This window comes from Podarcis pityusensis (genome assembly GCF_964106645.2).
Source record: "Podarcis pityusensis genome assembly, chromosome: 4".
Lineage (NCBI taxonomy): Eukaryota > Metazoa > Chordata > Lepidosauria > Squamata > Lacertidae > Podarcis > Podarcis pityusensis.
Window position 1 is genome coordinate 22,306,947 of NC_138027.1, and position 12,655 is coordinate 22,319,601.

At 40.7% G+C, this 12,655-nt stretch overlaps 1 protein-coding gene across 3 annotated transcripts in view; it reads left to right on the forward strand.

Annotated features, from left to right (window-relative positions):
* Positions 1–47: 47 nt before the first annotated feature.
* The window catches only part of ATM (ATM serine/threonine kinase), a 54,418-nt gene continuing 41,810 nt past the window's right edge, over positions 48–12,655 (forward strand). For 2 of the 3 annotated variants that reach the window (XM_081001705.1, XM_081001706.1), the window contains exons 1-12: positions 82–404; positions 2,831–2,939; positions 3,029–3,141; positions 4,382–4,527; positions 4,739–4,903; positions 8,362–8,527; positions 9,312–9,550; positions 9,866–10,029; positions 10,379–10,542; positions 10,641–11,012; positions 11,886–12,080; positions 12,492–12,587. In XM_081001705.1, coding sequence (XP_080857831.1) covers positions 2,868–2,939; positions 3,029–3,141; positions 4,382–4,527; positions 4,739–4,903; positions 8,362–8,527; positions 9,312–9,550; positions 9,866–10,029; positions 10,379–10,542; positions 10,641–11,012; positions 11,886–12,080; positions 12,492–12,587 — 1,892 coding nt within the window. In that variant the 5' untranslated portion in view covers positions 82–404; positions 2,831–2,867. Of the gene's footprint in view, positions 405–2,830; positions 2,940–3,028; positions 3,142–4,381; positions 4,528–4,738; positions 4,904–8,361; positions 8,528–9,311; positions 9,551–9,865; positions 10,030–10,378; positions 10,543–10,640; positions 11,013–11,885; positions 12,081–12,491; positions 12,588–12,655 lie in introns of all 3 variants that reach the window. The other variant, XR_013985097.1, reaches the window with a different exon arrangement.

Consider the following 12,655-nt stretch of genomic DNA (forward strand, 5'->3'; position numbering starts at 1 on the left):
AGCAGCCACGCCTCCCCGCGTTCGTCGGAGCGCGAGGGCGGCTGCGCGCGCAAGAAGCGAGAAGCCCGCGCTGTGGGTCCCTTCAGGCCCCGCCCACCGCTCGTTCCTGGCGCGAGCCTCGCCGCTCCGCCTCTTCGCCTCACTTCGCTCCCCCCCGCCCCCATTCATCTTTTCGGTTTCGTTTTCCCTCGCATCCCTCTCGTTGTCTCCGTTCGTTCTCCTCCGGCCGCTTCCTCTCTCTCCCACCCCTTTGGCAAGAATGCCGCCGTCTTGCCCGCGTGGCCTCTGAGGCGGGACCGGGGTGGCCGGTGTCTTCCCTCCCTCACGACCCGCCTCGGCCTCGTCACGGCGGCCTTGGACGTCCCAGCTGCCGTGAGCGGGACGTGGCGGTGCGAAGTCGTCGTGTAAGTGGGGGTTTGGGGGGGTCACGCAATTCCCAGAGCTGTGAGAACAGGGGGCTCGGCCACGCGGGCCGTTGCCCTGATCCCCTCAGATCCCTTCCTTCTAGAGTGTCGCTTGTGTGGCATTCTTGCCCTGTAGCGCAAAATGGTAAGCGTCGGAAGGGAACGGCTGAACTTGAAGTTATTTAGCTGCAAAATTTAGTGTTCTGTCAATAACATTTTAAATTAGTAATGAATAACATTGTTGATCTGATGTTATTCACCAGTACTTTGGTGAGTAACAAAGTAATTTTTAAAGTAGTAAATGAATGTTATTCATTTACTACTTTAAAATGAATAACATTCATTACTATGTACTTTAAAATTACTTTGTTACACACCAAAGTAGTGGCGAATAACATCAGATCAACAATGAAATCGCGTTGATTAAAACAAATGCGGAATGCATCCTAAATCAGGGGTTGCCAGACTTTTTTTTTTTAACCTTTGGGCCTGTAGAGAAGCTGTCGTGGGTACCGTGCATGCACTGCAACAGCAGACTTGCTCTTCTCCCCCACCCCTTTCTAAAAGCAATTAGGTTTGGAAAAGTGTTTTCACTTTCCCCTCCAAGTTAGTGGTCCCCTTCCTTGCTGTAACCCCCCCCCTCCTTCAATTCTTATCCAGGGGAGGAGCTAGGGGAATGGCAGCCAGCATGTTTCAGAGAAGACCTCTGCAGGTGCCACGTTGTTGTTGTTAAGTTGTTTAGTCATGTCCGACTCTTCGTGACCCCATGGACACGGCACTCCTGCCAGGCACTCCTGTCTTCCACTGCCTCCCGCAGTTTGGTCAAACTTATGCTGGTAGCTTTGAGAACACTGTCCAACCATCTCGTCCTCTGTTGTCCCCTTCTCCTTGTGCCCTCCATCTTTCCCAACATCAGGGTCTTTTCCAGGGAGTCTTTTCTTCTCATGAGGTGGCCAAAGTATTGGAGCCTCAGCTTCAGGATCTGTCCTTCCAGTGATCTGTCCTTCCAGTGAGCACTCAGGGCTGGAGCAGGAACCGGCAAGCCACTCCAGTATCCCTGCCAAGAAAACTCCATGGACAAAGAAAACAGGATGCCACATTGGCAACCTATAAATCAATAGATCAGGTTATTACATCAACATACCTGAACCACGCATCAGAAAAAGCCTAAGTGATACATAACTGCCTCAAATGTTTGGACTTTAACTGGGAATTCAAAGCTCAGTTGTAAATTCTTAACTGGGGATTCATAATTCATTTATGGAACATATTTTAAAATATTTAAAGAAAGGATGCGCCTAGTTCCATTTTCCTAAATGCTGACTAACACACCCATCTGAAGATAAAAGCAGAGCTGATACACAGGATGTGGCTTGCAGGCAAGCTTATACACACACGTTGCCTTAGGCATGCTCATTATTGCACCCTCCAATAATGTTTACTGCCTCTGGGAGAAATTTTGCTACAGCCAGTGTAAAAGTATCAAACTTATCCTGAAGGAGAACCTTGACATGAAACGAGTCAGCAATTCCAGGTTGTTCTATTAGTATTCAATTGATTAGATGCTGTCTAACCTAGTTCTACAGACTACAATGCAATAAAATTGAGGCATATGATAATCTTATTGAACAAATGTAATACATTTACAGCAGTGGGGCTGATCTGGAAGCCGCTTCATTATTTTCAATTGTAAGAAGAAGAAGAGTTTGGATTTGATATCCTGCCTTTCACTCCCCTTCAGGAGTCTCAAAGCGGCTAACATTCTCCTTTCCCTTCCTCCCCCACAACAAACACTCTGTGAGGTGAGTGGGGCTGAGAGACTCAGAGAAGTGTGACTAGCCCAAGGTCACCCAGCAGCTACATGTGGAGGAGCGGAGACGTGAACCCGGTTCCCTAGATTACGAGACTACCGCTCTTAACCACTACACCACACTGGCTCTCAGAAAAGAAAACCTCTACATGGTTTACAAAAATATAAAACAAAAATATAAAACAAAACAAAACAAAAATATACTGTAATTCAAATTACAGTACAGTTAAAAGTTACTACAGTACAGTATTAGTTAAAAACAGGTACTGTATTTAGAAATAGACAATGATTAAAACCAGCAGTAACTAAAAAGAAGTAAAAAACATAATTTATATGGGCCTGCATTGGCTTGCCTAAACAATGTTTTAAGCAGGTGTCAAAAAGGGTAGTCAAGGCTCCTGCCTGATATCAATACGCAGGAAGTTCCAGAGAGGAGGTGCTGCCACACTAAATTATCATAACAACCCTGTGAGGTAGGTTGGGCTAAGAGATGGTGACTGTACGCCCAGTGAGCTTCATGTCTGAGTGGGGATTTGAACCCTGGTCTCCAGAGCCAAACACTTAACCATTGTGCCACACCGGCTCTATTGAAAAAACTTGTTATTTCCCTTTTCAGGTTCATGCTATGAGTGCATCTACAACTTAGCTGAGCCATGAATTTTGCACTCCAAGACCTGTTGGCTTGCTGCCGCCATCTTGAAAGTGACAAGGCCACAGACCGAAAGGTAATAATAAACCACCATTCCTGCACTTCTAATATGCAACAGTACAATAACATGATAGTGTTATTCTTTATTCTGGATTACTTTTTTAGAAGGAAATTGAGAAGTTCAAGCGTCTCATCAGGGATTCTGAAACAATTCAACAGCTGGATCGAAATTCTGATTCCAAAAATGGCAAACAGATGAACTGGGATACTGTATTCAGGTACAATATTTTGATGTGTGTTAAACTTTGTTGAATATCAAGCGTTCGACAAACATCTCAGTAATTCTTACAAAAACACAGCAAAGTCTCTACTTGCCCCCAGATTGTAAATTTGGGATAGGGGTTCCGGGTAAGGCCATCTAGGTAAGAGCTAAGGCCATCTAGGGAGTCTGTTGTCTTTTCGGCACCAGGAGAAAACCTTTCAAGGAGCGTCTCCACCCCCATTGTTCAGCCTGAGGTCCAGCTCTGAGCACCTATTGGCGGTTCCATCACATGTGAGAAGCAAGGTTACAGGGAAAGAGGCAGAGGGCCTTCTCGGTAGTGGCGCCTGCCCTGTGGAACGCCCTCCCATCAGATGTCAAGGAAATAAACAACTATCTGCCTTTTAGAAGACATCTGAAGGCAGCCCTTTTTAGGGAAGTTTTTAATGTTTGATGTTTTATTTTTTATATTTTGTTGGATGCTGCCCAGAGTGTCTGGGGAAACAGCCAGATGGGCAGGGTATTATTATTATTATATTATTTTCCGTTTCTTTTAGATCTCTTTTTTATCTCACATTTTATCTGATTGCTGTTTTGCTATAACTGTGATTAATTATTACTTCATTTTGTGTTAGAAATCACTCTAGAAATTTAAGTTGAAAAGGAGGACATCAAATATCTGAAACAGTTCAGGAATCCATGAATTGAACATAGGACTTCTGGTTCACCTATCAGTCTCTTTACTGCTATGCTACATTATTTGTTGTGGTTTGATTACTAGAAAGGAAACAATATATCATTATTTTAGCCAATCAAGTGAATGTTCAGAGGTTGCTTGGCCACCCTCTGTATCAGTTCATCCAGCTATTGTACCTCTTCCTTATGGCTATTATATATCTCATCAGCACACCCAGTGTTTATTTTTTCCTTTCCCTCCTGCTTGTCAGAGTAGTGAGCACAGCAGCCGCAGGGTTGTGCTGTGCTTTTCCAGCCTGAGAAATGTTGTGACTGTGATCATGTGTAGTTTGCCCTGATTGTCCAGAGACAGCCTGTATTTTCTCAAGGTAAGCAAGTCACACATTGCATAGCATATGTTTTTTAATATCCCTGTGGAGCAGAAGGATCTAGTAGAATATCATAGAAGAGCTTGCACTGAAACTTCACTATTTAAAAGAATAAATTGTTGTTGCTGCTGAGCATTTTGTTTATTTTAATTAGATTATGTGCCTATAAATAGTGTTTATTTTTTGCCTTTTAAGTTTTCTTCAGAAGTACATTAAGAAGGAAACTGAAAGTGCAAGATTAGCAAAACCAAATGTGTCTGCATCAACCCAAGCAACACGACATAAAAAGATGCAAGAGATCAGCTCTTTGGTCAAATATTTCATCAGATGTGCCAATAAAAGTGAGTGACTCAGTACAGACATAATTAAGATATATTTTCGAAAAAAAACCTTACAGTTCATTTCATTAACTCTACCATGTATCAGGTAACTTGTTTTCTAATAAATGCTACAATTTTTGGTTGTATTTCAACAGATTTCCCCTGAATTTGACCTGGTTTGAGATCACTCATAAAAGTTAAAAACTCACATTTATATTCTGCTTTTGCACAGGAGCACCCAGGTTAAAATGCCAAGAGCTTCTGATTTTTGTCATGGACACAGTAAATGATCCATCAAGTTGTGCCATTTATGGAACTGATTGTAGCAGCATATTGTTAAAGGATGTTCTTACAGTGAGGACATATTGGTGTGCTATCCCTTCACAACAGTGGTCAGGTTTGTAGATATTATTCCTATGTTTGAAATCCCATGAACTGCTTGGAAGTGACGTCAAGAGACATTTTATATAGCAGAACTTATTTTCTTTGAAGATGTGTGCTATATAGCTCCAATAACACTGGGCAACAATTTTTTACTTTTTGAATGTTGTCTAGATTTCTACAACTGATTTAGGGTATTTTTGCACTGCTGAATCAGGAAATGGCATCCGTTTCTCTCCATCAGGTCAGGTTTTTGTGCTATGTTGATTTGAAAAAAATCAGATCTTGTGACAAAATCGATTACATTTTTGTGGCATTATCGGCTGATTTTTGACAACACATATCATCCTAAATATGTTTTTAAGAGAAAAAAATGTTTTTCCAACAATATATATTGATTACCTGATAGAAACATCGATTACTGTAAACTGAATGGTGGGCATTGATAAAGGTAAGTACACGTAAATTGCATGTTGCTTCACCATTTTTCAAACTTCAGGGCTTGAACTTCCGTTTCTTGGAACTCCAGGAATGCTCAGCGGCAGGGAGGTCTCTCTTCAGAGTCCAACAGTAGTCAGCCATCATGACTGCGTCCCAGCGACCCTAATACCTGGTCTCCATCTCTTTCATGTCCTGATGGAATCTCTCCCCCTGCTCGTCACTCATTGAACCCAGGTTCTCAGGAAACCGATCCATATGTGATAATAGGTAGTGCATCTTGATGCTCATGTTGCAGCCCAGGTTTCTGAAAGCAGTCAGCATGTTGTTGACAAGTTCTGCTTAGTTTCTGGCCTTATTGTTGCCAAGAAAGTTCTTCACTACCAGAACAAATGCCTTCCACGCTTCCAGTTCCACTTCGTTCATTGAGTTTCCGAACTCTGGATCTCTGATGAGCTGACGGATCTGAGGTCTGTCAAAGATGCCAGCTTTCAACTTCTCCATGGTCAATCCTGGAAAAGCCTGGCACAAGTAAGTGAAGCAGTCACCATCCTTGTCCAGAGCCTTGGTGAACTGCTTGATTAAGCCGAGCTTGATGTGCAGCGGTGGGAAGAGCATTCTGTCTCTGTCCACCAGAGGGTCGTTGATGACATTCCTTTTTCTGCAAGGCACCAATTCCTCCCGCACAGGCCAGTCCTTCTTCGTGTAATGCTGAGCACGGTCCCTACTATCCCACATGCACAGAAAACATGGGTACTTGGTGAAGCCAGACTGTTGTCCCAACAAAAAGTTCACCATCTTCAGGTCAACACAAATAAACCACTTATGCTGATCATAACCAATTTTCTCCAACACATACTTCACCCCTTCATAGTTCTCCTTCAGTGTACTCAAGTGAGCCAGGGGTTTTGATCCCCCAACTTTATGCTTTGCCGCACCAATTTATGGAAAATTTCAAGGTTTTATGACTTCAAACTGATCCCTTTTCGACATAACCACCCAGAACTATTGGACCTGAATACTTCTTGTCATTAAAATAATCATTTCCAATCAAAACAATTATTCGACATGGCATTTTACCCCCACCAACTTCTTCTAAAATGCTCCACACAAGCGTACATGTGAACAAAAACGTAAAAAAAGACATGTGGCCATAGCTCAAAAACTTGACCTGATTGAGCAAAACCAATGTGATTTTTGGATTCAGCACATCAGATTTGTCCTAAATCAGCTGAAAAAACACAGACAACAAATTTGTTGTTGACCAGTGTAATCGAAGTTCCCATAGTGAACCATAGAATAACTTACGTTTTGCTATTCTTGGTTTTTCTTCCTCTGTCATTGAATATCAGATTTTGGCTTTTCTAATAACCTTGCTTTGCTTGATTTATTATTTAATATTGACCTCATTAATTTTATAGGGATTTTCGCAAATTACATACTCATATTGAAATTACAAACCAAACAATTTCATCATGTCAACAATATTTTATTGTTGATCTGGGTAATCATGAGGCCAGTTTGTACAAAGGTATGCTTGTGCAGAGTTCCCTTCTTAGTTTAAAAAGAATAAGGAAGCTCTTTTGTGGGGGGTTGCATGAGTATAGAATACCCTGCTTCCCACAGTTTCTATCTGTATTGACATTTATGTGCCTGAACTGCATTGTTGGTTATTCACTGTCTATAACCACTTTTCATGAAACGTGGCTGTAGTTGGACTTCATTTTCTGAATTCACTGTATTTAACTAAATTGCTTACATGGATGCAGCCCTCTCTTGAATTTTTCTGCAGTGGCAATTGAGAGTAGCTCAGACACATTGAAAATACAATTGCTTCATACATATTGATATTTCCTGCCAGAAACATGTAAAAGCATGGACATCATTTATTTATTTACTTATTTCATAAAATGTATACAGTGGTACCTCCAGTTACGAACGGGATCCGTTCCGGAGGCCCAGCTGTATCCCGAAAATTCTGTAACTGGAGGACCACTTCTGCGCACACGCGCGGTGCCACAGAGTGTTTCTGTGCAGGGCAAACCCACTTCCAGGTTTGCCGTGGCCATAACCTGAAGATTCCATAACCTGGAGGTTATGCAATTTGAGGTATGACTGTACACGGCTTGATTGTGAAAAACCTCAAAGTGGTTTACAAAAGTAAAGCGGTTTACAACAGTAGAACCATACACACATCTTTAAAAACCTATGTACCTGGGAAAGCTGGCCTAACGGGCTTTGCTCTGTAGCAAAACCATGCTCATTGTGGCTTCCAGAGTTTACATATCTGCTGAAGAAAATACCTGCATGTATGCTGTATTTGTGTTTGCTGCATAAAGTCGAGACAAAGTGGAAGAGATGGTACTCTCAGCTAAAATGTCCTCCTACATATACCTGCAAATTTGTTACTAGCCTTCTAGGGACTAGTAGAGGAGGGGTTAAGAACTCCATTCTCTTGCAGCAACATGCTGTATTTCTATACTGAGTGCTTCCATTGTCTGGTAGCCTGCCCAATTCTGTACTGAGCACAGAAGATAGCTGGTGCTCCATCCTTTCTCCACCAGGCAGCTCACTTGCCTGCATACAATTCCTTGTTGGATGTGATAGCAGGCAAGTTTTTAAATACAGGCAAGTTTTTAAATACAGTCAAATCTCAGGAAACCCGGAAATAAACGCTCCGATTTTCAAATGTTTTTTGGAACCTGAGCGTCTGACGCTGCTTCCGTTTTGAGTTTCCCTATTGAATTGAGGCTTCCACTTTCAGTTTTTGGTTTTCGAATGTTTCAGAAGTCAAACGGTCTTCCGGAATGGATTACGTTTGAAAACTGAGGTTCCACTGTACAAGGCTGAGATAATGAGAGACACCTTTTTCAAGTGTGTGACATCTTAACATAAATGAACCCACCGGGGAGCTTCCTGTTTAGCATTGCAACTAGTCTTAACATAGGAATGATCAATGGAAAGGACTGGAAATATTTAGTAAACATGTGTTTTTGTGACTTAGTTAAGTAATATGAATTTGATTTACTTCTCTAGATCTTCAAAACCTGTACTTCAAATTGTTTCTCAAACCTTGTAGAGATATTAACAAAGTATTGGTGGCTAGAATAATTTATACATTGACCAGAGGACTGTGCCTCCAAACTGATGGGTTAAATTCTACTATTTTAAGCTGCTTCTCTAAAGCTATGCAGCTTGCAAGGTAAATGTCCTTTTCTTTTGGTGAATCAATTTTGAGTTTAACATGGTTACTCTTCTAAACTTAAACCTCCACTATTCTAATGTATTCTAAGTTCACTTGCTTTTCAGTCTCATTGAACTAATCTAAATCTTTTCTACATCTTGCTTTCAAATCTTTGAATTACTTTCAAGTACGGTATTTGGAGCCAATTTTAAAATTAAAGCATTGCACTTTCCTTGCTTCAAAAACATTTGTCATTTCTTGGGAAAAGCAGCACAAGAGCAGAAATGATATCTTTCTTCCAAAATCTGTATTTTTTTAGTTTTGAGAACTCCTTCTTAAAATAAAAAGGTTTAGAAAAAAACTTCTCTGTGAGCCAGCTGCCACCATATTTTCCAATCTTTGTATAATCCTTTCTGCAAGGCTTGGCTGCAGCAGAAATTATTGCTCTTCTGGTCAGCTCAATATGGTCAACTTTCTAGGTTCTTCCTTATGTATGACAATAGTTACCTTTATCACTGCCATGTGTTACCAAAAACTGTCAACCTATCAGTTACAGGGTCCCATAACTGTCCTCTCTTCCAAAGCCTTTCTGGTACAGTTTTCTTCTCTCTCTCACTGGAACTGAACTACATTTTTTCTCCTCCTGATGGTTTGCGTACCTTGAGTACTTTGGAGAAAAGGCAGAATTAAAATAAAATAGCATAGCATAGCATAGCTTGGGTCTCTATACCCAGTAGAGGTTAGTATTTGCATGCTCATTAAATTAGTCACTATAACAAAACATGACTTTTTTCTGTTGCAGGCAAGAAAGAAACCTCGCAGGCCTCGATCATATTTTTGCAGCCATTAATGTATATTTGAGTGTATTTGCAGTCAACTACCGTATGCGGGTTTGTAAGCTAGGAGAGGAAATTCTGCCAACTGTGCTCTATATATGGGATCAGTATAAGCCGAAAGATTTCCTGAAGGAGCAGATCATTCAGTTTATTCAGCTGCAGGTTCGTGTTCATCACCCAAATGGAGCGAAAGCCAAAGAAAAAGGTATGCATAAGTTACTTCATGCCCAGTTGTGAAGAGATATTACAGGAACAGTTTGCACTGTTGGCGGGTGCCTAAACTTCTGCATTCTTGTGTGGAAAGTATTCAGATATTTTTTAATTGGCTAGTATACTATCATTGTTTTTCGTAGTGTCTATTCAAATACTTGTTTGATTTAACTGTTACTTTTTTGCATCGTTATATTAGGTATTCTTAATAGCTGGTGAACTTTTAAAATATTTGAACAGATTATTTGGGGGTTGGTTCACATATTATAAGTTACGCAGAGCTAAATTTGTCCTGTTCTTGTGCAAACAGGAGTATGCGACCCGACAAAATGGCAAAGAATTGTATACAACCTGTATGAACTATTAGTGAATGAGATAAACCTCATAGGCAGCAGAGGAAAGTATTCTGCAGGGTCGCGCAGTATTGCTGTGAAGGAAAGCCTGGTTGAGTTAATGGCTGACATTTGTCATCAGGTAAATTGTTTTGCTTTCAGAAACTGTTTCTTGTAAAAAGGAGTAAATCCTTTCCTATTAGAGTACGGTGCTTGAGCACGGAGACACTCCAGTATGACCTAAAAGTACCATGTTTTTCCCCTACTTCCCAGTGCACATGCACAGATGTGTACTTGGGTACCACAGTGACAATCTAAGATGGGCTTGGGAGGCTTGGGTGCAGTTACTGTATCCCCATCTAGAGGGCCTTTTCTGTTTGGTCCACCATTTTGAGCTGGGAGCTACAGTGCTTTGGCCTTACAACATTCTTTCTTAATGCATATTTTGATGTAAAATGTTATGTTATAGTATGCACTTACTGTTTGCAAAGGTCTTTACTGAAGATACCAAAGTCCTGGAGATAACTCAGCCGTATGCTGCTACACAGAGAGAATGTGGAGATGTACCATCCAAACGTAGGAGAATTGAATCAGGTTGGGAGGTGGTGTGGAGCAACCTGCAAAGTTCACAGAATGACTTTTATGTCATACCCTGGTAAAAACAAACAAACATTCATTCTTGTCCGTCCCCCGTCCCCTCAATTTTCCAAGTTCCATTTTTTCTCAGATCTCTCTGGTTTTTCTACCCTCAAGGCTGCAGATTACGACCAGATTGATATCGAAGTACCCTGTAAGCTTTCCTCACTGTGAACGTCCTCATTTGCTTAGTATACTTTACCAGCTGCTGTCTCAACAGCGTCGAAGAGAACGGATGCCTTATGTGTTACATTGTCTTAAAGAGGTTGCATGGTGTCAAAGCCAACAGGTAGATCTGAAACCTGTGCAGAACTCAGAACTGCAGCGAATCTGGTCAAAAGTTTGGTCTCTGGTCGTTCGTAGCCTAAGTCTTCAGCAAACTGAAGTGGAATGCTTTGGATTACTTCAAGTCATGATTCAAGGAAGCTTAATAGCAATGGATAGAGAAATTTGGAAGATATTTTCACTATCTGCATGCAAACCTTCAAGGTAACGTGGATCCTTTCGTAAGCACCAACTGTTTCTGCTGCATTAGTAAGATTAGTAGGATTGCTCCTTAAAACATTTCCGACACTTCCCCCTCCACAGACTAGTGGGACTTTATGAAGCAAAGTGAGATGCATAGGCAGGTTGCTGTGGTAGCTTGGACTTGCCACAACAACTTGGAACCAGTGCCATCACTTGATGGCAAACATGTTGACTCAACCCTTCCCATTCCCACCCTTTGAATTGACAGAATGGGGAACTCCACAACGATGTAGTGATGCCTAGCATCACTACACAGATGGTGGCCAGCAGAAGGATAACTGCCCTAATCAACACTCTTCCCTGCAAGGCAAACAAAGGGGGTTTCAAGTGCTCTGTCCTATACTACAACTTGTACAAATCCAATTAATATCCAGAATTGTATTTGTCAAACTTTTGCTGTGCTTTCACTGTTTTTCTATTTATTTTTTGTAACTAATATAAGAACGCTCTTATCTATTACAAATTCTATTTGGGGTGTTTTATAATAGATTAGCTAATATATTTTTGAATGAAAACTTATATACTTTACCTAGGAATAAGCTCCTTTAACTTCATGTGACTTACTTTAAAGTACACATGTATGGGATAGAACTGTTAACCTACACAGAGGGGGCGGGGGAGATTTCAGTTAAAAGTCTGAAGATTTTTTGGTGAAGGGGCATATGTGACTCAGCCACAAGACTTGTCATATTTAAAACAGATTTAGATCAGAACAAACCAATTACAGTCTCACCTCCCTGCAAAAAGGCACTATTATTTTTGTAAATTTAAAATGCAGGTCTACACTGGAGCTGTAAATTCAGGTGGTAATCTTGTGCAAATAATGTCTTGTAGTTCTGCAGCAAAGTGCTTGGCATTAGCGATGACATCTTTGGAAGTGCCAGAGACTTCGAAAACTGAGGCAGTACAGAATGATTGGGAAGGAAGTGCGGCTTCTACAGTAAAAGAAACCATTATGAAGTGGCTTCTGTTCTGCCACTTTGAGGAGGAAATGGAACACAGGACAGAGCCACCACCCATCCTACGCAGGTAACAGCCTGAGAAATAGTGGCTTAAAACAGAATTAGTCTTACATCAAAGGAAAATAAAACTTTAATATTGTTAGGTTTTATTTGACCAGCTTGGTTTCAGAAGTAGATAACACATTGTATTTGTCTGAACCCTCAGAATGGATTTGATTACCAATTAAATAAAACTGGCAGTAGAATATGTTGTTAGAGAGTTAAACAAGAGTTAAACATTTTCATTTCTTTTAATATTAATTTAGATTTATTTGTTCCAGTATATCAGATATGTATTTTTTCTGTATCCTTTATTGCACCTGTTCAAAATTCTGTATTCAAAAAATTAATCAAGTTTCCATTTGAGGTCTCATAGAGATAAACAGATATGCTGTATTGGGGAGTGTCAAGTCTAAAACTTGCTTTTGATTCTTTACAGTGACTTTCCCAAATTAGAGTTGCAAAAAATCCTTGTAAGTCTGACTATGAAAAATAGTAGAGCAGCAATGGACTTTTTTCACAATGCTTCAGAATGGTATGTTTTAAAGATCAACATAAGTATTTCTATCACTTGGAGATATTATCTTTAAGAGTTGGTTGCAT